The following is a 25447-nucleotide window of genomic DNA, read 5'->3' on the forward strand; positions in this document are numbered from 1 at the left end:
CATATATATGTACCTGTAATAACGAAGGTAATAACACAACAAAGGTGGAAACTTTACCAGAAAGCCAACATTGGCGCTGATAGGTGATTAGCTATGGTCAAATGGAAGCCAACACTTAACAGTTAATTTACGCTGATAGGTGATAGTGATGGACAAATGGAAGCAAAGACTTAAAATTATCAGCGATTGGTAATAGGTAATGGACAATGGAAAACGGGAGGGATGGGTAAATAGCACGGATTGGTAATAGAATGGACAAATAGAAGCCAGCTGGATAATTAGCACAGACAATAATCAGGGACCTATCTGCCCAGTGGACTGTTTTCTTTGAATAACTGTCAAGAGTTGGCTTCCATTGTTTATTGCTAAGTCCGACTATATCATGAGCATGCATTTACCAATCACTATCAAATAGTTATGATACCAGGTGTTTACGAAAAGATGAGCGTATTACGTTACTGTCCCACCGGTGACACCCGTCGCAAACACATGCAAGGGCAAGGCAATTGTTCGCCAGCAAATAGATGGGAACATGTCACAAGTCAAAATAGTTACTTGCATCGGCCATCTTTTTTTTGTCAATGATGCATCAAATTTAAAAATGTCCTCCTCAAGAAGCTTTTAAGACTAGTAACATTTCGTAAGTAAGTGTAAGTGAGGTTACCTGAGTTTAGACGTTCAGCCAAAAAACACTTTGCCTGCTTTAATATACAAACTTTTCGTTCACCATTTATGTGCACGCTATGATCGCATATAGTTGTTGGGCAGTCGGGTACAATGTGTGAAGCCCATATCTGGTGTCCCCCGCTGTGATATTGCTGGAATATTGCTAAGAGCGGTGTAAAACCATACTCACCAACTCACTTACATATAGTGCAATATGCGATTGTGTCATAGTTTCATCTCTTCGCTAACAAAATGTTAGACACATTACATCATGCAATACAGTGGCACCAGTTATTATGCGTTTATTAGATAATAACATTCATTTTGAATGGGCTATTTTAGTTTACGAGCGAGATACTACGAGCTGATTCGTTATAATGATAAGATTTTGTTTGGTTCTTTGTTGTTTAACGCAGCACTCAGCAATATTACAGCTATATGACGGCGGTCCGTAAATAATCGAGACTGGACATGACAATCCAGTGATTGACATCATGGGCATCGATCCACACAGTTGGAATCCGATGACATGCATAATACAGCGAGCCTGACCATCCGATCCCGTTAGTCGCCTCTGAAGACAATCGTGTGATGCTGAAGACCAGTTCTAACCCGGATCGTCACGGGACGAGAATACAACTAACGCCTATGGACCGCAGGTGATAGATTTTGAGATCGACCGCAACTTGTATGCTGAACGGGAGCATTTGTCTGAATGATTTTAGCGTGGTCGCCTTTTACAGACAATCCAGTAATTCACATCATGGGCATCGGTCTATGCAACTGGGTTACAATGACATGCATCAACCAAGTCAGCGAGCCTTACCACCCGACCCCGTTGGTGGCCTCTTAAGACAAGCACAGTCACATTTTACAGCAATCATGGGTTGCTGAAGACCTATTCCGACCCGGATCTTCACAGGAGTATACTGATAAGATATGAGTGGAATATATCCTGAACAGATTTTATAGTATCCAAAGCAATACACGAATAATAATTTGGATCTTTGGGGTTTTATCCGCTCTTTTATTTATTCCGATCCGTAATAATACTTATATTACATTAGAAGCAGATATCTGCTTAAATAAATAAAATATATTTTGATACATAAACAAATATTACAGGTATTAGCTAAATATATTCCTCATTGAACGTTTAAAAATGATATTGTATTGCTTCATAATATACGGTAGTAGTGAGTGAGTGAGTGAATATGGTTTTACGCCGCTTTTAGCAATATTCCAGCAATATCACCGCGGGGGACACCAGAAATGGGCTTCACACATTGTACCCATGTCGGGAATCGAACCCGGGTCTTCGGCGTGACGAGCGAACGCTTTAACCACTAGGCTACCTGACCGCCCCTATATAGACGGTAGTAAGCTGTTTGATAAGCAATATGCTGTTCAAGAAGTGATCAGTGGAGACAGGCTGTACAATTTTCAAGGACTCTCAGTAACCAAACGTAGCACTATATCTTTCATCATGCGTTCATCATCGGCTTTCGGTCCTCTCCCTTGACGATGGTAACATAGAAACGTAGTGCAAACACTCCCCTTAGTGTTCCCGTCAGAGGGAGGTAGAGCAAACACTACCCTGAATGTTATCGTTAGAGAAACGTAGTGCAAATTCTACGCTAAATGTTCCCGTCAGATGAATGTAATGCAAATACAAACCTGAATGTTCCCGTCAGAGCAACGTGGTGCAAATACTACCCTGAATGTTCCCGTCAGAGGAATGTAATGCAAACACTACCCTGAATGTTCCCGTCAGAGCAACGTGGTGCAAATACTACCCTGAATGTTCCTGGCAGAGGAATGTAATGCAAATACTACCCTGAATGTTCCTGGCAGAGGAATGTAATGCAAATACTACCCTGAATGTTCCTGGCAGAGCAATGTTGTGTAAATACTAGCCTGAATCATTTCACCTCAGGACCTGGGTGTAAACACTTGCCTGAATCATTTCATCACGGGAACACGCTGCACGTACTAGCATGAATCATTCCACAGTGGGAACGGGGTGTAAACATAAGCCTGTATTATCAAGAATGAGTACAATGATATATTTATATACACTACTATAGGTATCTGCTTAAACAAAAAAAAAGATATTTTGATACATAAAATAATATATGATACATTTAAAATTGATATTATATGAGTATATTATCTCCGATAGTGAGCTATTTGATAAGCAATATGCTATATGTATATTGAAGAAGTGATCAGTGGAGAATGGTTGTAATATTTTCAAGGACTCTCAGTTACAAATCGTGGCACAATATCTTTCATCATGCGTTCATCATCGGCGTTCCGTCCTCTTCCATGACAGTGACACCCAGTTCCACGGTAACAAAGAAACGTAGTGCAAACACTACCCTGAATGTTCCCGTCAGAGGGAGGTAGAGCAAACACTACCCTGAATGTTCCCGACAGAGGGAGGTAGAGCAAACACTACCCTGAATGTTCCCGACAGAGGGAGGTAGAGCAAACACTACCCTGAATGTTCCCGACAGAGGGAGGTAGAGCAAACACTACCCTGAATGTTCCCGTCAGAGGGACGTAGAGCAAACACTACCCTGAATGTTCCCGTCAGAGCAACGTGGTGCACAAATTACCCGAATGTTCCCGTCAGAGGAATGTACTGCAAATACTACCCTGAATGTTCCCGACAGAGCAACGTGGTGCAAACACTACCTTGAATGTTCTCGACAGAGCAATGTTGTGTCAATACGAGTCTGAACACTAGCCTGAATCATGTCACCATGGGAACCGATGGAAGTACTAGCCTGAATCATGTCACCACGGGAACCGATGGAAGTACTAGCCTGAATCATGTCACCATGGGAACCGATGGAAGTACTAGCCTGAATCCTTTCACCATAGGTACATGGTGTAAACACTAGCCTAAATAATATCCTCACAGGAACATGGTGTAAACACTAGCCTGAATAATATCCTCACAGGAACATGGTGCAAACACTAGCCTGAATAATGTCACCATGGGAACATGGTGTAAACACTAGCCTGAATAATATCCTCACAGGAACATGGTGTAAACACTAGCCTGAATCATTTCACCACGGGAACAGGGTGTAAACATAAGCCTGTATTTTCAAGAATTAGTACAATGATATACGTATATACATTTTTACACAGTGATGGCACATAGACGTGAACATGAGATTACTCTATACTAGTACTGTTGTCCCCTTGACTTGGCGCTCCAGTGTAGTATTGCCGCATCACGACTGTGTGCGTGTGGTGGTCCACCTTGTCTCACAGCATGTTCTATATGACTGTCTACCAGGAAGACACGTCTTCCAGAGTGGTCATGTCTTGAGTTGTCAACACTAGTGCACTCGCCCTACTTTGTATTACTGAGGTAATAGGGGATCTTAAATATAAGTAATGCCATGTACAATATCACACAATGTTAATCACAGTCAGCTTAATAAAATAGGAATAAATTGATATGTATCGGATTGTTCTTTCTTTTCTTATAAACACGTTCACTTTGCGCAGGACAGCGGAAACTAAACGACAGCTGTATTCCTCCATGTATGACTATCCAATGAAGGACGGCATCTGTCCATCACCTAGCTTCCGTGCTGCCTGTCTTTGGTTCATTGCTATTGGGTAATGGTTCTCGTATATCCTTTGTGTCGATGTTGGTCCGTGGATAATGAGCCCTGAAGACTAGAAGTAGTGGTATGGCGAAAATGACCGTCCCCAGTAGACACCAGTTCATCCAGATGACACCTGAAATATGGAATAATAAATTCTATGATGAAGCATGACCCAAATTATCATATAAGGACATATTATCAATATTTTTATTGTTTAGTGTAAGATGTAGCTATATCTATGAAGCTGGAAATAGAGAAATTATATTTTGGTGATAAATATGCGTTCACATACCGAACCAGAAGAACAAAATGCCCACATGCAAAGCGAAAGGGTATCTTCTGTTACTGAGAGCCTGTGATATCATGTCGCAAAATATAAATTTGGTCATGTAACTTAGTCAGTTAAAGAATTTCCTTTAGCATTTAACAAGTGGGCATTCATCATATGAATATTTAACAGTATGTTATTGAAACAGTGTATTGTAAATGAGTGAGTGAGTGAGTTGGGTTTAACGCCGCTTTTAACAGTATTCCAGTTATTTCATGGCGTGTCAGCTTAATGTGAGAGGAAAGCCCGAAGTGATGCAGGTCTCAGACGTGTGCCAGTTCGGTGAAACCCACGAGCACGGGTATGGTGCTTATTGTAAATGGACTCAGTGAGTTGCTTACCTATGTTAGGTATCATGAGGGCTGACAGGAAGATGATTCCGGCCAAGTTGTACATGAGGGTGAGCATTCCGGCCGTCACCCCCTCAGCTATAGGGTAGGACGCCTCACAGCCCAGCTCGTAGAACAGCGGTATAGAACCATTGATGAACACTCCAACCAGTATAGACGATGTGTAAATGTACACTGGTGGAAGAAATATCTCATTACTAACTGATAGCAAAAAAATAGAATGTCTTCAGTAAATTTATAATTTAGATTCGACAAGCCTTACAAGATACACTTTTTTGACAAATTTCAATCTGATTGTCATGGTGGGCTGAAGGCGAACTTACACATAGTGAAGGGGAGGTAGGACAGACGCAGCAGGACGAACCAGACTGTGGATGCTGCAGCCAGCAGAAAGAGGATCAGCAACAGACACTTCATGTGGTACACCAGCAAGTCGGCGATCCTGGAGTGAGTGAGTGAGTGAGTGAGTGAGTGAGTGAGTGAGTGAGTGAGTTAGGTTTAAAGCCGATTTAAACAGTAATCCAGTTACATCACGGCATATTGGCATACTTCAGGAGGAAAACCCGACGTCATGCACGGCTAGGATGCTGACAATCCTAGAAGTGGGGGTATATAGGATTAGAACCCACGATTATAGTTTTATGGCACTCTTATGAGAGGCAACTCAAAACAGCGAATTCTGCGCCTTTGATGACTAGGCCAGTCTCGATGCAAAGGAGTTAACGGACTATAAAAGACCAGTTTGTTTCCAAACTAGAGACCGCCTCCATGGTCTAGTGGTAGAGCGGAAGGTTCGGGGTTCGATCCCCAGCCGCGTTAAAAGATGGTACTTGTTGTTACCCTGAGTTGCGCTCGGTATTAAGGGGCTAAAACAAGGACGGCTCGGAGTCACTATGCTGTGTCTGAGTGGGGTATTCATGTTAAACTGCGGCATGGTATCTCAGTGGGGCATCAGTCCGGACTACTACAGGCAGCCACACACACAGACACACATGTGCATGCACGTTGCTATATATGTGCAATAATCTTGAAAGCGACGTTAAAACCCCATTTCATGTCTCGTCACCACCAAACTAGACTTTTAAAGTCATTTAAAACCCTTGCCTCTGGAAGATTCCTTGTCTGTTGTGAATGAGACGTTTATGTGTTAATGTGAAGATATAGATTTCGCTTTTCAGATTTACGGGTGTTTTTTTCAGTATCGCAGTTAAAGAGAATGAACTTGGATATAAGCATGTTACTGGGCTCGTGTTAACCTGGACATATTTGTTTTTTTATCACGGTTGCGCCTGGAAAAAGTTTGGAGTGTACCTGGACATAATTAGCGCCGCAAAACAACCACCAATCGTGGCATAGAACCCAATCCAACCGGCATGATTCTGAAAAAGTAAGGTATGATGTTAGATGCGGCATATTATACACTATACAGCGGTTACTTTGAAACCGGCTGAACGCTGATGCGCTGTTGTGAAACGTATCAGGGGCAGGTACATCAGCATGCATATTGGAACACGACTGTCGCCACAAGTACTTATGTGCAATAATGTCTGGTTGGCAAAACGCAGAATAGTGTAGAAAATTGGGTTGAAAAATATGCCAACATAACGTAACGGCATATCTCATTGGGCCCAGATACCTAAAGCTAAAGCTGAACGTATTTAAAGGATTTCATAAATCAGTTTCCGTCGTGAAACAAGTATTCATTGGGATTTGACACCTATATGATTCGCACGTAAAATGTTTACCACCAGGCCGTAAGGGAACTCAATCAAGTGATTTGGGGTGTGAATTGAAAATCTGACAGATATTGGTTGTTTATATCCCCAAATGACCTATTTTAGGCCTTCATATTCTCCGGTAAGTTCTGGGTGGGATTGACTAGGCAGCGCTTTCTGGGAGAAGTCCTATTCGTTGTCTGGGCTGCGTGTGTGTGTAGAGGGGACAATGGTCCTGAGCTAATGATAAGCCCAACCAGCCTGACAGTGCCAGGATCACACGCGCTCCCTTTCCTGCATTTTTATTTTAATCTGTAAAACATATTGATAATAATAATTTTTTTCCATTCAGGTTTAGCAACTCATACACTAAGTGGGTCGATATCTACCTGCGTTATTCCTAAGCCGTTGAGGTTGACGTCAAGGACTGCGACAAAGACATTGTAGACTCCTGCTGGTACACTGTAGGCGACGAGAATCAACAGGAACCGTCTGTGTCTGGAATCCAAATATGTGCGTTTGTTTAGTATGGTCATTGCGTGATCATTCTGGTTAAGAACTATGTCATCTAATCTCATAAATATTTCATCAATTATCATTATTATTAAAAATAATTATGACCGTAAATAACGCTAAAATCTACTTTAAACATACGATTCTCCTTCATTTACAAGAGACAGTGATCGCAGCGGAATTATATATAAATCCCTCAAGCTCCACGACGCTATTTCGTTCTCTATCGGTAGTATACGATTTCTTACGCAGACCGATTCTTAGGACTTCCTGCGTTACGGGGGGCACGGGTGGCCCAGTCGTCTCAAGCGCCGCGATTTGCTGTGCAGAGCGGCGTCCCTAGGGCACTCCAGAAACCTATAATTGTGGGTTCGAATCCCGGATCGCCCTGATTGTGTTTCTTGGTTTGTCAGCACCATGCCCATGCTCGTGGGTTTCACCAAAGTGGTAAACGTCTGAAACCTGCATCACTTCGGGTTTTCCTCCCATATTAAGCTGACACGCCGTGATAAAACTGTAACACTGTTAAAAGCGGCGTAAAACCCAACTCATTCACTCTTGCACTCATGAGTATCGGGGTATTCTTCTGAATATCGTTCGGTCTATTAATTGGATGTCCCTACAGTTCAACTGCTGACGTCTTCGTACAAAGCAGCGCTATACTTGCCTCATTTGGCTTTTAAAATATTAATAACATGTGAGACACAAAACATTGGTGAAAATCAATCTCGATCCATCATTTAATTCAAAGCAGTGAAAACATCATCTTACGTGCAAAGCCCCTTTAGTCCCTGGAGGTAGTTTGTCCTCTCCATGGACGCTGTGAGGCTGGGGGGAGAGGGGGGCTTGGCGGGGAAGTACACCACCACCAGGAGCAGCAACAGCACACAAGCCGCACATTCTGAAGGTAAAAGCAGTGAGTAAGTGCGTCTTACTCTGTAGGTATGACAGGGGGTGAGAAATCTTATCTCTTATTGGGTCAGATTGGAATTTGCCACAATATGGCTTTGGTTCGCGAATAGTACTTATGTTTGTTTGTTTATTTGTTGTTTAACGCCGCACTCAGCAATATTCCAGCGGTGTGACGGCGGTCTGTAAATAATCAAGTCTGGACCAGACAATCCAGTGATTGACATCATGAGCATCGATCCACGCAATTTGGATCGATGACATGTATCAACCAAGTCAGCGAGCCTGACCACCCGATCCCGTTAGTCGTCTTTTACGGCAAGCATGGCTGAAGAACTGTTCTACCCCGGATCTTCACAGGATGTAAAAAAATCGGTACTTTTGTGTAATGAGAGTCCCGCTAACCACCTGATCCTAGTACACCTATACTGTAGAGCCTGTGGTGAGTCCTGCTAACCAATGTATGACAGTGCACCTACACTGTAGAACTTGCTGGAGACTCGGGGGAGTCCTGCTAACCAATTTATGACAGTGCACCTACACTGTAGAACTTGCTGGAGACTCGGGGGTCGGTGTGTGTGTGTGTGTGTGTGGGGGGGGTCCTGCTAACCAATGTATGGCAGTACACCTACTCTGTAGAACTTGCTGGAGACCTCGGGGGTCGGTGTGTGTGTGTGTGTGGGGGGGGGGGGGGGGGGGGGGGGCTGCTAACCAATGTATGGCAGTACACCTAGAACTTGCTGGAGACTCGGACATAGAAGGGACATAGAAAGAAGGACATTGAAGGGACACCTACATGAAGCACACACAGAGTGATATATCGACATTCACGTCGGATGCAGCCATGCGATGGATGAAAGTGAACGGAAGGGAACGCCAACTGACCAGTAGTATCTGCCCAGTGAATAGCGATCAGCAGAGCAGCCATGACTATATCATACAAATCAGGGATCAATAGCGTGTCAACGATCCAGGACTTGGGACACGATGATACATCATCAGTGTGGTCACAGCTGGGATTTCGATTTTCCTGTTGGTGACACATCACCTTCATACAGGCACGCGTTGTGACCACCGATCCTCATATAATCTTGTAAGAGGTGCACTCCCTTCGGCGTGAGGTGCTCGCGGGGTAGTTGGGCGTCTAGAACGGGGCACAAAAAACAGGCAACGATACATGCAGGGCAAACCGACAAAATATCAATTTGGGATCAAAACTGTTCACTGTCCCTAGCTTCATACATACAAGGTATCCCAGACTCAGTGCTCCGAGTGTATACGCACCTACATACATGAGCTTCATGATACCGTCTCTCTCCGCTGTGATGTCAGTGGCTGAAGGGTGGATGTAGGCTGCTTCATCGTTTTGGAGAGATGTGCTGTAGCCAAGTGAATGAACGTCATATCAAACTTAAGTTTTAGGTTATGGTCGTCTGATTGGATGAAAACATTGTAAATGGCATTGGATCCAGGTAAAAAGATTCTCAGTTTTCACTGCGTATGAATACTTTCGTTGAAAAGTTGAGTTGTTCTTTTTCTCAATCCCAAGTTTGAAAGGAAATAGATAAATCTATGCCATTCGGCATGACTATGAAGAAGTATCAATAGTTATAAGAACAACTTCGATTTAGTTTAGTGTTAACAGTATTAATGAAAACGTTTGTAGTTTGCTTAATTGACTTTCACTTTGTGTGAGCTCATTGGAGTATGAACCTTCATAGAGTGAGGGCCAAATTGTATGAACGTCGGACCTTGCGACGACGTACATACAATGTTTGTCCCTCACTCCAAGATCTATACGCAAGATGTAGGCCAAGATCTATACACAATTTTATTTCGAAGGTGTGACTTCATGTTTCCACTGACAGCCATACAACAACCAGCTATATCGTGGAATAAAATAGTTCCTCAATAAGAGAGGTGACATGAGCGTATGGATGCACAACTTGCTAAATACGCAACACATGTATTCAAATAATATCACCATACGATGAGAAAGTTCTGTTAAGAACTACCTCAGTAAGACAGTCACAATGACAGCGCGTCGTAATACGTTTACATCAAGTACAAGACGTCAATATGGCCGACACAATAAACGTGACGAGAGAGATTTCGGAAGTTGCAAATCCACCTATGTCAGTTACTTGTTTTAGTCATCATTGATCAATTGGCCGATCATTGAAAGGTGATTAAAGATGTGTCAAATAGACACTAAGGTAAATTCATAGATTGCTGCAGACTGTCATTGTCAGCCAAGACACGGATCGAGTCGATACATAGTTTGGATGTACATTTCTTCGTTCTGTTCACTAGGATGGGTCGTAGCGAGGATATTCGTGAACGATAGTGCAGTCAAACTTTCTGACATTTTTCAATGTATCCTAAAACGCTGAGTTCAAGTTTAAAGGGTCTAAATGATACAAATAAACGCTTCTGTATGTATTCGTGCTGGGGAATTCCTAGGGGTTTCACAAGGGATGTGGAAGTAGTCCGTCAGTGTTTACGTCATTTCAAGAACAAGGTCCGACGTTCATACAGTTTGGTCCTCACTCTATAACGGTTCATACTCCATTGAACTCACACAAAGTGAAAGTCAATTCTTAAATAAACGTCAATTTTCGGTCAGGTGGACGACCTCTCGTCCAAATGAAAAGCTGTATATCGTGTAAACTTCAATTTAAAAAGAATATTTGGCGTTAAACATCGTGTTTTCAGATTTGCGAGTGTTTTAAAACACAATGTTTATATACATAACAGTCAATATACTGTCAGACACTATCACGAGACATACAAACACAAACGAATATATCTTACTTCAGAGGAATCATTTGGTCCACACTCAAGAACGAACCGCCTGGTTCTGGCACCAAAAGGGGGCCTGCAATCAATAGATGGAAATCTAATCATCGGATAGGAATAAAATTAATTACATGTAATACAGTTTGTTTGTTTGTAGTACTCAGCAATATTACAGCTATATGACGGCTGCCTGTAAGTATTCGAATCTGTACCAGATAATTAAGTGATTGATATCATGAGCATCGATCTACTCAAATGGGACCAATGACATACATCAACCAAGTCAGCGAGCCTCTTACGACAAGCATGGGTTGCCGAAGATCAGTTCTAACTCGGATCTCCATGGAGGTAATACAGTCAGATGCAAGGTAACGCATCCCCGATGCATCGACGAGAATTAGTAAGTGAAGGTTGTTTTTACCGCAGTCAGACCAAAAGGCGCCATAGAACAGCTGTTCATATTGGAACATTGTCCAGGCAACCCACTGATTCACAGCATGCATCAAGTCCCGCGACGGGTACGATGACCTCAATCCAGGTCACAGTCACGGTGACCATCCGACCCTCATTTACCTCCATCATGGGCTGCTTGAGATCGCTAGATACATCTTCCTGTGTGAGTCTTAATCTCGGTGAGTTAACACTCTTCGTCACATAGGAGTGATTGAGTGGGTTTGGTTTTACATCCATTTTAGCAATATTCCAGCAATATCACTGCGGGGGACACCAGAAATGGGCTACACACATTGTACCAATTTCGGGATTCGAACCCGGGTCTTAGGCCTGACGAGCGTACGCTTTAACCGCTTGGCTACCCGACCGCCCCTCGTCACATAGGAAATAGTGTAGACATGCGAGGAGCAGAACATTTCGGGTATTACAGATTTGACTGCTGAATATATATGACATCAACCTAAATATGTCTTTAATCAACAAAAGTAGTAACTGTTTATGAACAACAACTGTAGCAACTTGATTTGATTTGATTTGATTGATTGATTGTTTGTTGAATAACGCCGCACTCAGCAATATTCCAGCTGTATGACAGCGGTCTGTAAATAATCGAGTCGAGACAAGACAATCCAGTGATTGACATCATGAACATCGATCCATGCAATTGGGATACGATGACATGCATCAACCAAGTCAGCGAGCCTGACCTCCCGATCCTGTTAGTCACCTTTTACGGCAAGCACAGTCACCTTTTACGGAAATCATGGGTTGCAGAAGACCTATTCTACCCGGATCATCACGGGTCGTGGCAGCTTGAAACCAGAGATAGACTGCATATTGGAGGAGGGTATGTGGGAAAGTGGGACCATGAAGTCTCTTTGTCCAGTATTTTCTCACTATAACGCCCGTCAGCTTCACGTGAGAGGATAGCTCAAAGTGACGTCTGCAGTAGAGGTTTAGTCCAACGAACACGGATATATCATCGGGATAACACGTATATATCATCGGGACAATACGGATATATCATCGGAAAAACATGGAGATAATATCGGGATAACACGAATATATCATTGGGACAATACGGATATATAATCGGGATAACACAGATATATCATCGGGATAATACGAATATATCATCGAGATCACACGGATATATAATCGGGATAACACAAATATAATATCGGGATAACATGATTATATTATCGAGATAACAAGCATATATCATCGGAATAATACGAATATATCACCGAGATAACACGGATATATCATCGGGATAACACGAATATATATATATCGGGATAACACGAATATATTATCAAGATAACAAGGATATATAATCGAGATAACACAAATATATTATCGGGATAACACAGATATATCATCGGTATAACACAAATATATTATCGGGATAACACGAATATATAATCGGGATAACACGGATATATTATCGGGATAACACGGATATATAATCGAGATAACACGGATATATTATCGGGATAACACGAATATATTATCGGGATAACACAAATATATTATCGGGATAACACGAATATATCATCGGGATAACACGGATATACTATCGGGATAACACGGATATATAATCGGGATAACACGGATATATAATCGAGATAACACGGACATATTAATCTGGAAGTCACATCCAAAACCAACGGCTTCTGACAGGAAAGTGACAAACGGAGGGACTCGAGTGAGTGAGTGTCTGAGTTGGGTTTAACGCCGCTTTTAACAGTATTCCAGTTATATCACGGCGTGTCAGCTTAATGTGGGAGGAAAGCCCGAAGTGATGCAGGTCTCAGACGTTTACCACTTCGGTGAAACCCACGAGCACGGGTATGGTGCTGACAAACCTAGAAACAGAAGCAGGGCGAACCGGGATTCGAACCCACAATCATAGGTTTCTGGCGTGCCCAAAGGACGCAACTCTGCACAGCGAATCGCGGCGCCTTAGACGACTTGGACACCCGTGCTACCCGGAGGGACTAGAGTGGTGTCGAGGCTACACAATGCCAATGGCTGTAACCTTGGAGCCTAGCATCAGGCTTCACGGCCGGTACATAAGAGTACGTGCATCTAACATCAGATGATATAAGCCGACGGGCAGAGGTATAAGCTTGGGTTTGCCCCGAAAAATACAAACGTTATTAAAACGTCACTAGGCCGAAAACAATCGCTGAACCACCACAAACATCAGATGCTAAACACATCTATGATACTCGTATCAAATACATCACCATCGGATAACCAGTTTGATTCATTTTTAGCCACTAATCATAGGCGTATACTTTCTTTTGCCCGGCATTGTATTATAAAAGCTTCTGTGAGCATGATCCGTTAAGGTTAATTATCTACGGAGACGACGTTCTGTTGGTAGTTGACAGGTACGTTTGTGCAGGTAACATGGGACTTTCTGTGTCCCGCTGAACAGAGGTTCCTGACAAACGACCGCTCTACAAAGCAATCTTCGCGCTTCGACTGTCGTAAGCTTATGTTTTGTTTGTTTGTTGTTTAACGCAGCACTCAGTAATATTCCGGCTATATGACGGCGGTCTGTAAATAATCGAGTCTTGACCAGACAATCCAGTGATTGACATCATGAGCATCGATCTTTGCAATTGGGATACGATGACATGCATCAACCCGATCCCGTTAGTCGCCTCTTACGACAAGAATTGGTCGCTGAAGACCTATTCTACCCCGGATCATCACGGGTCCGTAAGCCTGTGTTAAGGTATGGGAGATACAATCACCTTAGCGCTACGACTGTTGTAAGCCTGTGTTAAGGTATGGGAGTTACAATCACCTTAGCGCTACGACTGTTGTAAGCCTATGTTAAAGTATGGGAGTTACAATCACCCCAGCGCTACGACTGTTGTAAGCCTATGTTAAAGTATGGGAGTTACGATCACCTTAGCGCTGCGACTGTTGTAAGCCTAGGTTAAAGTATGGGAGTTACGATCACCTCAGCGCTACGACTGTTGTAAGCCAATGTAAAAGTATGGGAGTTACGATCACCTCAGCGCTAAGATCGCTTTGTGGACCGTGTAATTCCAACTCACCAATAATGAAGCCGATAGACATGCCCAAATAGAAGAAGACAGTTGACACGGCTGTAGCAGTGGCCCTCTGTTTTGGGGGAAACCACGTGGCAGAGAGGAGGGCGGGGCCGGCGAATGGCACAGTGCCAGCCACGCCATTCACAACAGCTGCGATGTTTATCAACCTGAGAAGAAGATTCAAATATATTGAAGAACATACCGAACACATTAATACATTACATAGAAATATACACATCTAAAACTGTAGCATATAGTCATACTGTCTAATATTGTTGAGGTGTTCAATAAAGATGAGGGGAGGTGGGAGGTGGGGGTCAGGGAAGGTGGAGGAGGCGTTGGTTATGGGTGGTGGGAGGCTGGGGCTGGTTTTGTATCACACAGAATATTTTCAGTCAGTAATTCAAATCATACAATATTTTCATGACGCTCACTCCAAGTCTTTTTGCCCACAACACATTATTTTTCAGCATATGAAGAACATGCCGTAAACCACTTGTTTTGGGCGTAGAAAGTATTTTTGAATCGTGTCATATGTATTTATATCAGATTGCAGAAGCTCGTTAATGGAGAAATGTTTTTTTTCAAACATTTTCGGGATTTTGTTAGGCTTTTGCATAGCATAATCGTTTCATATGTATTTAGGTCAGATTGCAGAAGATCGTGAACCTTTCAATAACACACAAATCCATTATTTGCATGGGTTTCAGCGTCAATACTACGGTATGTCACAGATGCACCGAGTACCCACGTTCGCTCAACCTCGTCACGACCCCTGGGCCAATTCTATTCACACCCCGCTTCATATTTCGGTACGGTCTTTTAGGTGCAGGTAGTAACAATTATTGATATTTTTTAATATTATAGCTTTATTTTACAAGGATAATTATTTAAAAACAACTTTTTTTTTAGAGCTATAGAGATAAGCCTCACGCGGTGATGACAGCCGGCGCTCGTCTATATCACACCTACTGATTATTGTGCTGGGGCGACACATGTTGTTGCTTCTGTTTGACGATTGTTTACATTACATTCTGTTTGCCTCCAACGAAAAAAATATAAATGGAAAGTAAACTGAGCATATAAATTCAGTTTTCCTTGCTGTTATTATACAGATATAACTATGTGCATAAACACAGGCGGAATTTGCCTGCAAATAGATGTATGTATTGATAACTAAAAACGATTTAATATACCCTTGAATGCAAGACTGGTTCTCGACAATGGATCTGATATTACCAGCATTCATCAATGTGAAAAATAAGCCCATCATGGTAACTACATGTATTTCCATTGTTATTTGCATTTTGTCATACGATGTTTGGGACGCAATGGCCTGATCACCTACTACATTTTTTGTTTATTGTTTGACGCCGCACTCAGCAATATACCACGTATTTGACGGCGGTCTGTAAATAATCTGGACCAGACAATCCAGTAACTGACATCATGAGTATCGGTCTACGCAAGTGGGATACGATGACATGCATCAACCAAGTCAGTGAGCCTGACCACCCGATCCCGTTAGTCGCCTCTTACGACAAGAACAGTCGCCTTTTACAGCAATCATGGGTTATTGAAGACCTATACTATCCCGGATCTTCTCGGGTGACCAGCTGCGTATATGTACTATTTTCCCATAACAAATTTTTACATTTTAGCAACGAAAAATGTTTTAAGGTTGGTGCTTAAAATCAAATTACACGTGAAAGCTATCGTGTTTATATTTCTATAATTAACTTCGTGATGGCTCCTTACAAAAACCCTGATTAAAGAAGACAAGAACCTAGAGTATATATTCACCAGAATTTAGAGAATACATATTGAGAGTTTAAAGTATATCAGAACCTCATAACTATATATACCGGAACCTATATTATATATAAACCAGAGCAAAGAATGTTTATTAAGTATATTTGACCATGTTTCTCGAAGAAGATAGCCAATATAATGTGACATTCACCTCCTACGAGACACTTAGAAACATCCTACATGCCAATGGTGAAGGCCCTACTCATGTATGTATAAGATGACATGGTACTGTGAGAGACAAATACATTGGAGACACTTAATGCCCCATAGACACCAGAACAAAGTCAGACCTTCCGGAACATCGCATTAACATTGCTGCTCACGGTATTGCTTGTAAATTAACCAAATTGGCATCTGTTTGTCTGTATGACCATCCGATTGGGGCTCTACATTGAACTGAACATGTACCTCATTACAATTGACCGTATTTTCGCCATGAATGCTATCATGCAGACATATGCATATAAGAAAAGAGATATATTCTACTGTGTATTTATTGATGTTGCCAAGGAGTTCGATACAGTAGGTGCGACGGGATAACCTAGTGGTTAAAGCGTTCGCACGTGACGCCAGGGCCCGGGTTCGATTCCCGACATGGGTACATTGTGTGAAACCCATTTCTAGTGTCCCCCGCTGTGATATTGCTGGACTATTGCTAAAAGCGGCGTAAAACAATACTCACTCACTCGATACAGTCCATCATCAAGTTCTATTTGACAGAACTGACAGATTGTATGTTATTGTTTCAATGTATTCTAACTTACAGTATGTATAAAAACTGCATATGACCTTTCTTCAAAAGTTAAGTGTAATCTGGGTATCCGTCAAGGCTGTATGTTAGGTCCACAGCTTTCTAGTACCTTCATTAATAAGCTTCTTACAGTTTTACAAACTAAAGGTTGAATAGGTATTAATGTTAGTGACCATGCAGATAATGTTCATGCTTTGTTGTTTACAGATGTTTGTTGTTTGCGGATGTTTGTTGTTTGTGGATGATGTTTGGTGACACAGCATTATAGATGCAGGTATGAGGATTAATCTTAATAAAGCTAGATCATGGACTTTAGACATTCGGTTCCTTAAGAAAGTTGTGAAAATGGTATTTTGAATGTAAGCAGTTGGAAATTGTTTCATTCTACAGGTATTTATGCATTGGTTGGTTAGTTGTTTGTTGTTTAACGCCGCACTCAGCAATATTCCAGCTATATGACGTCGGTCTGTAAATAATCGAGTCTGGACCAGACAATCCAGTGATTGACATCATGAGCATCGATCCACGCAATTGGGATACGATGGCATGCATCAACCAAGTCAACGAGCTAGACCACCCGATTCCGTTAATCGCCTTTTACGACAAGCATCTTCACGGATCTTCACGGGTCATTTATGCATTGTTTGCACGCCTTGGCTCCATTGGACCAAAGCTGAACGTTGTGTAACCTCGCAGACAAATAAAGCTGTTATATCTTTTTTTCTCATTTCAGGGACATTTGGTGCTTACCTCCTTAACCCTTAAGCTACTTGATGCAATTATTCTACCAATTCTTTGGATGTGAAGTGTGGGAACATCTTCCTGCCCAAAATAACCAAACCAAAATATGTACTTTAATAGTACTTTAGAGTTGGTAAAAGTGTAAACAACAATATGGTATAACAAATGTTATATTTAGGATATAACGTACAGATCCCAGTACTTTTGGGGGGTTGAGTCCCATCCGGTATTCGAACCCTCACTACCATAGAAAGGCACATAATTAAATGGCATTTTGTGTTTATAATATGGTATAAACCCAAAGGATTCCTCGTCATATTGTTATCTTGGTACATTAATCCTGCACGCACGCACGCACGCAAACACACACACGCAAACACACACGTACACACACACACCAACACACACGCACGCACGCACGCACGCACGCACGCACGCACGCACGCAAGCACACACACACGCACGCACGCACGCACACACACACACTCACATACACACACACACACACAAACACAGAATGGTACATATATACTCAACTTAATCAGCATTCACTTGCTGAAGGGCAAGAAGTAGCCATGGACCGTCGTTAAAAACGAAAAGTTATGGTTAAAGTCTTCAAAAACCATAGTATATATTAAATATGTTTATTACATGCAGGCCATTGAAATAACATCTAAATGTTGTCCTGACAAGAAGCTTTCCCGAAAGCTGCAATCCAAGATAAGAAAGTGCCAGATTTGAAGGCCTCTGGTGTCCCCAGATTTTATACGTCAGTTTTCGTCAAGTCTCATTGTCAGAAATCATATGAATATTCCTGAAACTGTATTCCGGCATTTCGGTATCCACACTGACTAATATCACTATTTGAATCTGCCTTCTGACCATGATTGAGAGAGACGAATGAGCCTCGGATGAATATTATTGCGATTTGAAACTTCTGATTGACCAAAATGGGCACAGTCATGGTATCCTAACATTAAACGTGGAGGTACAGTAAAGTACGGTTATAATAATTTTAGTTCGTTATAATCGTTATAGGCATATATACATCATATATACAGCAAATGGCCGGGCCCAAAACACCAGTTCATTATATCCGTCACTTCGTTATAAACATAGTTTACTCTATTCACTCTTAGATAAATTTGATTAGCTGATCAAGGATTTCTGCTGTATTCTAGCATCTTAGAAAGTCGCCTGAACGTAATATGACTTAAGGTTCCCTTGATAGTATAATGCATTACCATACCGTCAAATCAAAGATATTTGCCGTAGTTTGGTCAGCTGACTTTCTAACCTCGATCTGTGTAACCTGCTTTTAGTTGGTCCTCTCACAATTTAATCTGTATTAACAAATTGGGTATGACTCTATATTATACAGCTACATTATTGAAGCCATCCGCTGAAATGCGTTATTTTCTATTAATATAGGCCAAACTGTCACATACGATATTACACAAGCTTCGATTCCATATCACGTTTATGTGCAACGTTATCTCCATACGCCATTTAATTCGTCTATTGATCTATATGCCACAGATAATTACTAGTATTTACAGAAGATACACATGCTTGATGTTTGCTCCGACAATTTACATGAACACATCTTCAGTGGACAATTGTATGTAGTAAAATATTTACAGAAGATACACATGCTTGATGTTTGCTCCGACAATTTACATGAACACATCTTCAGTGGACAATCGTATGTATAAAAATAGTTACAGAAGATACACATGTTGATGTTTGCTCCGACAATTTACATGAACACATCTTCAGTGGACAATCGTATGTATAAAATATTTACAGGAGATACACATGCTTGATGTTTGCTCCGACAATTTACATGAACACATTGTACGTTTAATACTGACCATGTTGCAGGCTCTGGTTTAGTCGTGATGCACCTTATTGACGTCGCCACCACCATCAGCACAGCGCACGCCAACATCGATGTCCTCAAGCCTACAAATGGAAAGAATAACATACCACGAGAGTCAATTTCTGATGGTTACGAAGGATATAAATGACACCTTCTAATAACACCTAGGTGTCGTTCCACAAAGCGATCTTAGTTAGGATTGCTGTAACTCCCATGCTCTAACATTGACTTATGAAAGTCGAAGCGATCGGTTTGTGGAACAGGGCACAGTATAGTTCGTATAGTTTCTTCTGTTCAATATCTGCCTGAGCGTGAGACAATTTTAAATAATCATTATCAGGTACATTAATCTTAGCAGGTTTGTTTCGTTGTGGTAGTGTAGTTGGTTTGTTGGTTGTTGTTTAACGCCACACTACACTAAGTAATATTCCAGCTTTATGACGGCTGTCGAGTCTGGACCAGACAATCCATTGATTGACATCATGAGCATCGATCCACGCAATTGGGATACGATGATATGCATCACCCAAGTCAGCGAGCCTGACCACCCGATCCTGTTCGTAGCCTTTTACGACAAGCTGACCTTTCGTTCTGCCAAGCTGGAGTATTTCTGAGTGCGGCGTTAAAAAAAACAAACTTAAGAAAACTTGAAACTGTATAAACGAGGCTTTGAGTGGAGCTGCCACGACAGTTTCTTCCTGTTATATTATTCAACAACAAACTATTTCTCCTCCGGATCTTCACGGGTCTGTGGTATTGTGGAAATACTACGCTGCTTGCAAGAATAAAAACCAATGTCCACTTCCGAGTATCTCAAAGCTGTTTTTTCGATACAGTTTTACAAATATTTACCCAAAAGACAGAATTGAAATTAAATCATTTCACAGGCAGCTGTACAAAAATAAATACCAGACATCTACTAAACTTACTTCATTAAATTCAGTCAACAGTTTATGATCAGACTAATCTAGCGTGTAGATAAATATATTACAATTCTGTTACTGATCCCTCTTTCAAATTGATAAAATGACATATGGATATTTGAATTACGAGTAGAAATGATATTTTTGTTAATCTTCTAGAAAAAAACATAGTCATAAAATATATCCAACATCTGTACATAGATCACAATCCATAATCTATTTAGAATTCTCACACATCTGATCAAGCCTCGTTATATTTTATAAACTAAAATCAACTCTATCCTTTTGGGCAATATAAAAGAGCTTTATTTTAATTGTATCAACAAGCAGCTAGTGTCATTTACCCATTCTCAAATAAAATATAAGGACGGGTACATACCTTTCACGTCCATCAGCCAAGCCACGGGAATCATGAAAAACATATAGCCAATATTCCCACCATTGTAAAACAGTGCTATATTAGCATCCGTCCACCCGAACACAGCCTTAGCGGATTGAGCAATAGGTCCGAAAGTGTTCCATACCACTGCCTGAAGAAGGGCAGCATAGGCAAAGACGCCAAGAACATACCACCGGCGTTTGTAGGACTTGATTTCCCTCGTAGGATCCAACAAGGAACTGTCTTCTTTGGGGGACGATTTGCTAGGAGTGTCTTTACTTAGGTCACTCTCTTTCGTTTCTTCCGAGGTTTGAGATTTCAGGTGAGGTTTAGTATCCGCCATGCTGTACCTTCATGTCGCGCGTGTCTGCATCTTACCCCAACTCATTTTGCTTCGCAAGCTGTTGCAATAATTGCTATGTGGGCTTGCGGACACACAGAGGCGTCGATGGTTTCAATCGATGATATCATACATGTGTAACGTGTAGCATTAGGTTGTTGTGTTTCCTTCAAGTATTAATCATAAGTATTGAATGTGTTTATTAACTAGAGATGACAACGATTCTACATTCGAATATCGTATTTCATATCTTGAGGCGTGATAACGACAATATTAAAGGCTGTGTTAATAGCAGATCATTGTCTCCCCAAGAGGTACGTAATGAATGTTTCAAGCGTAGCCGCTTGTAGCCGGACAACCAGAACTCTCATATATAACTACCAGATGGCGACATAGTTAAGTGTCGACTCTTAAGGCCAATTTAGCTTCTTGGTATACCGCCTAACCAGTCACTTGACCTTTAAGGCAATAATACCCTGCCACGACTGTGACACTTTCTGTTACAAATCTGCCCCTTTTGTATTCATCCGGGCATTTATCTATCGATCTCCCTTTATGAACAAACAACATGGTTGCACGCCCTTGTTTGGGGACAGATGTTGCGCCGAACTTAACACAATTCAAATTCACAGTTTGAACCATTATGCAATTCATTTCTATTGATTATTTCATTTTCTTTAGAAAATTTACTTCGTATTAGCAATTGCCATTGTAGATCATACCATATTTAGAGAAGCAGGGGTAGATCGCCATAGTATTACATCCGCGTGACATAGTTTCCGCCCCATGTGTTGTGTGTGTGGTGGCCAGCTGCTACAGTATACTTGAGTGCTTCCCACTGATGGTCATCATTAAACGATTAATCCCCAAATGAGTTTGCAATGATAATCACAAGCCACACAATGATAATGTACAAAGCCACATTAAATGGATTGTTCGTTCGCCGCGGAAACACTGTATCCTATTGTTTGTATGTGACAACTGGGCGGTGCAGTAGCCCAGCTGTTAAGGCGTTCGCTCGTCACAGCTATGACCCGGGTTCGATTCCTCACTTGAGTACAATTTGTGATACCATTCTTCAGGTCCCCTATGCTTTAAAAAGACTGTTGCTAAACGGGTTGTTAAACTCACTTTGTGAGATCATATTTGGCTTTCTCGTGCCCCATCTAATCTAAAGAAAATATTAAATGATAAGAATACAAGGAAATAGTTATTTCAAATAACACCGGTGGCTTTATTCTTATTCGATAAAAAAATCGTCTCCTCTGAGTAGTGGATAGAACCTTGAGAGAGGAAGGTCGGTGCTTCGACCCCTTGGATGCGTCATACCCAAACACGTTACAAAAATGGTACTTGTTTTTACCCTGCCTGGAATCGGCATTAAGGGAACAGACAAGGACAGGTCGGTTCGTAGTCAGTATTCTATGTCTGAGTGGAACTTGGACATGGTATCCGAGTGTTCTAGCTCTAAAAAACCTGAATAAATCTTTACAAGTACAAGCAGACACACACGTGCACACACGCACGCACGCGCACACGCACGCACGCACACACACACGCACGCACGCACATACACACACACACACACGTGCATGCACGTCGATATATGAGTCAAATACCGATAATACCCATCCACCTCACCTGTAACATTCTAGTTGATCGCGCAAAGGACTGACTTCTTTTGCTGTCTCAATATCTGAAACATTTCAAACTTTACCTGAAGTACTTGGGCCGATTACCACAAACCTTGCCATTGACATACATATTATTATGTATGTTATGAACAGCATTGTAGCGATTCGGTCCATTACACTTAAATACAACACTATTACGCCAGCCATATCACACTATATGTGGGGGCGGTCGGGTAGCCTAGTGGTTAAAGCGTTCGCTCGTCACGCCGAATACCCGGGTTCGAATCCCGACATGGGTACAATGTGTGAAGCCCATTTCTGGTGTCCCCCGCCGTGATATTGCTGGAATATTGCTAAAAGCGGCGTAAAACCAAACTCACTCACTCACTCATACTATATGTGTTTCTCACGTCCCAGCTCAGTTTCAGAAGGAGGCAGTGAAACGAAATCTATAAAATAAATTGAACTACTTATGATAGAGACTAAAACTGTTGCGTATTAAGATCAGTGGGATATTGAAGGCGGGAAAAACACACACAATACAGACGGCCTGATCGATCTCTCTGCCGCTAGTCTTTTTGGATTCATGGCTGTGGCAGTTTGATCAGTTATGGGATGCACACAACAGCTGGCAAACCAAAGCAATAACACAACAGTTGTTGCTTAGATGGCTGTCTACGTGGAGGCGTATCTTCAAATTATTCATGATTAGATACATTATATTCAGTATTTCTACATAACATGATCGATAAGTTTTTTAGAGTTCAATAAATGCAACATTGAATATAGTGCGAACTGTGTTATGGCGTGACGTCAAGTCTGCATAGCAGTTTCAAGAGGCTAAAGTATATACCTTATTTTCAACACTTTGCAATTGAAGTGAGACTATTTCTTGTTGTTATCGTGTTGAAAATAGTAAAGTAGGAACTTGAAAAGTGACATTTGTGAAATGGCATAGCCACTGTGGAGTATAGTTATTGCCATGTATTATTTAGGGGTTCTTGCAAACTTGAGTAAAATGTACAATTATATCATATACATCAAGTATGAGAATTTATCAAGGAAGTCTTCTCAACTTGAATAGCACTCAATTATAGTCACGCATTCTGAGACTTAAGATATATTTTCCATGACCTAAAATAAATACACCTCGTCAAAAGTGTCGCACCACCAAGTTTGAAGTGTAAGTGGGAGTGTAGAGATTTTCAAATGGTGCACTGTGCATTGATACACCATCTGCCTGAGGAATGGTAACCATCTTAACTGCCCAAACCTGTGGGTGCTAATGCGAGTCGTATGCACACTTTTCCATTCATGTTTCATGACTGAAAGTTCATGCGTTCTTACTACTGTTAATTTTGATGAGAGTTCTACCAATTTGAAAATCCCTTTTTTGGAACGATTGTAACTAAAATGTCTGAGAGTACTATCCATAAAAAAATTCCCTTGGCGTGCACCAAATTGGCATGTTATGTCGGGCTATTGTCCCAATGTTGAACATTAATCATACAGTTGTCAGTCGACTCATTAGAAAACACACAGTGACTCGACATGTGAGGGACTTGCCGAGATCAGGACGTTATACTAAAACGACCTGTGCTATTTTTTCTACTCCAAACGACACCCAAACCAAATGTTTTACATACATATGCGTTGCCCAATTGAGGCGTTGTCCATCCGTTGACAATAACATGCTCTAGATGATGTGGGTGTGTATTTGGATGTTTACTATGTGTACCATTAAATGACAAAACTAACAATCAGTCTGATACAACTATCTGATCCTGTCACATATCTGACTTAAGGGGAATTGATCTCATTGCTTGAAACTTTTGTCATGTGTAGAGAAACGTTACGTGTAATTCTCGCTGCAGTAAACTGCAGCCCTGGGTGGTTTGCGTCCCTTGCGTCAAGCCACTGTGGTTATTATTGCATTATAAACCTACTTCGCTCAAGCTGCCGTGTGATTATTATTGTACATACAGGTTTTCGATATACCTTTTACTTACTGTAGTAAATATTTTCAATATAGCCAGGTTTGGAGTGGTGGGATTCCATGGTTAAAAAATCAGGACGTCTGTTTCAGATTTCAGATTTCGTACAGGTGCAAAACACAGGTGAGACAGACACCCATTACACACAGGTGAGACAGACCCCCATTACACACAGGTGAGACAGATTCCCCATACACACAGGTGAGACAGACACACCATACACACAGGTGAGACATACACCCCATACACACATGTGAGACAGACACCCAAAAAACATAGGTGAGACAGACACCACATACACACAGGTGAGACAGCCACCACATACACACAGGTGAGACAGAGACCCCATACACACAGGTGAGACAGCCACCACATACACACAGGTGAGACAGACACCACATACACACAGGTGAGACAGCCATCCCATACACACAGGTGAGACAGACACCATATACACACAGGTGAGACAGAGACCCCATACACAGGTGAGACAGACACACCATACACACAGGTGAGACAGACACCACATACACACAGGTGAGACAGACACCA

General features: G+C 41.6%; 1 protein-coding gene across 1 annotated transcript; it reads right to left on the minus strand.

Annotated features, from left to right (window-relative positions):
• Positions 1–1194: 1194 nt before the first annotated feature.
• LOC124120216 (solute carrier family 49 member 4 homolog) lies at positions 1195–21392 on the minus strand. Its single transcript, XM_048382329.1, has 11 exons — positions 20928–21392; positions 19618–19708; positions 14443–14606; positions 10928–10991; positions 9398–9492; positions 7976–8105; positions 7081–7189; positions 6288–6355; positions 5300–5418; positions 4968–5150; positions 1195–4431 (listed from the first exon to the last, which is right to left on the minus strand). The coding sequence occupies exons 1-11, from the start codon at positions 21268–21270 to the stop codon at positions 4265–4267; spliced, it is 1533 nt and encodes a 510-aa protein (XP_048238286.1). The 5' UTR covers positions 21271–21392; the 3' UTR covers positions 1195–4264.
• Between the last annotated feature and the right edge of the window lie 4055 nt (positions 21393–25447).

The sequence above is a fragment of the Haliotis rufescens genome, unplaced genomic scaffold, assembly GCF_023055435.1.
Source record: "Haliotis rufescens isolate VD_foot unplaced genomic scaffold, xgHalRufe1.0.p SCAF_4, whole genome shotgun sequence".
Taxonomy (NCBI): Eukaryota; Metazoa; Mollusca; class Gastropoda; order Lepetellida; family Haliotidae; genus Haliotis; species Haliotis rufescens.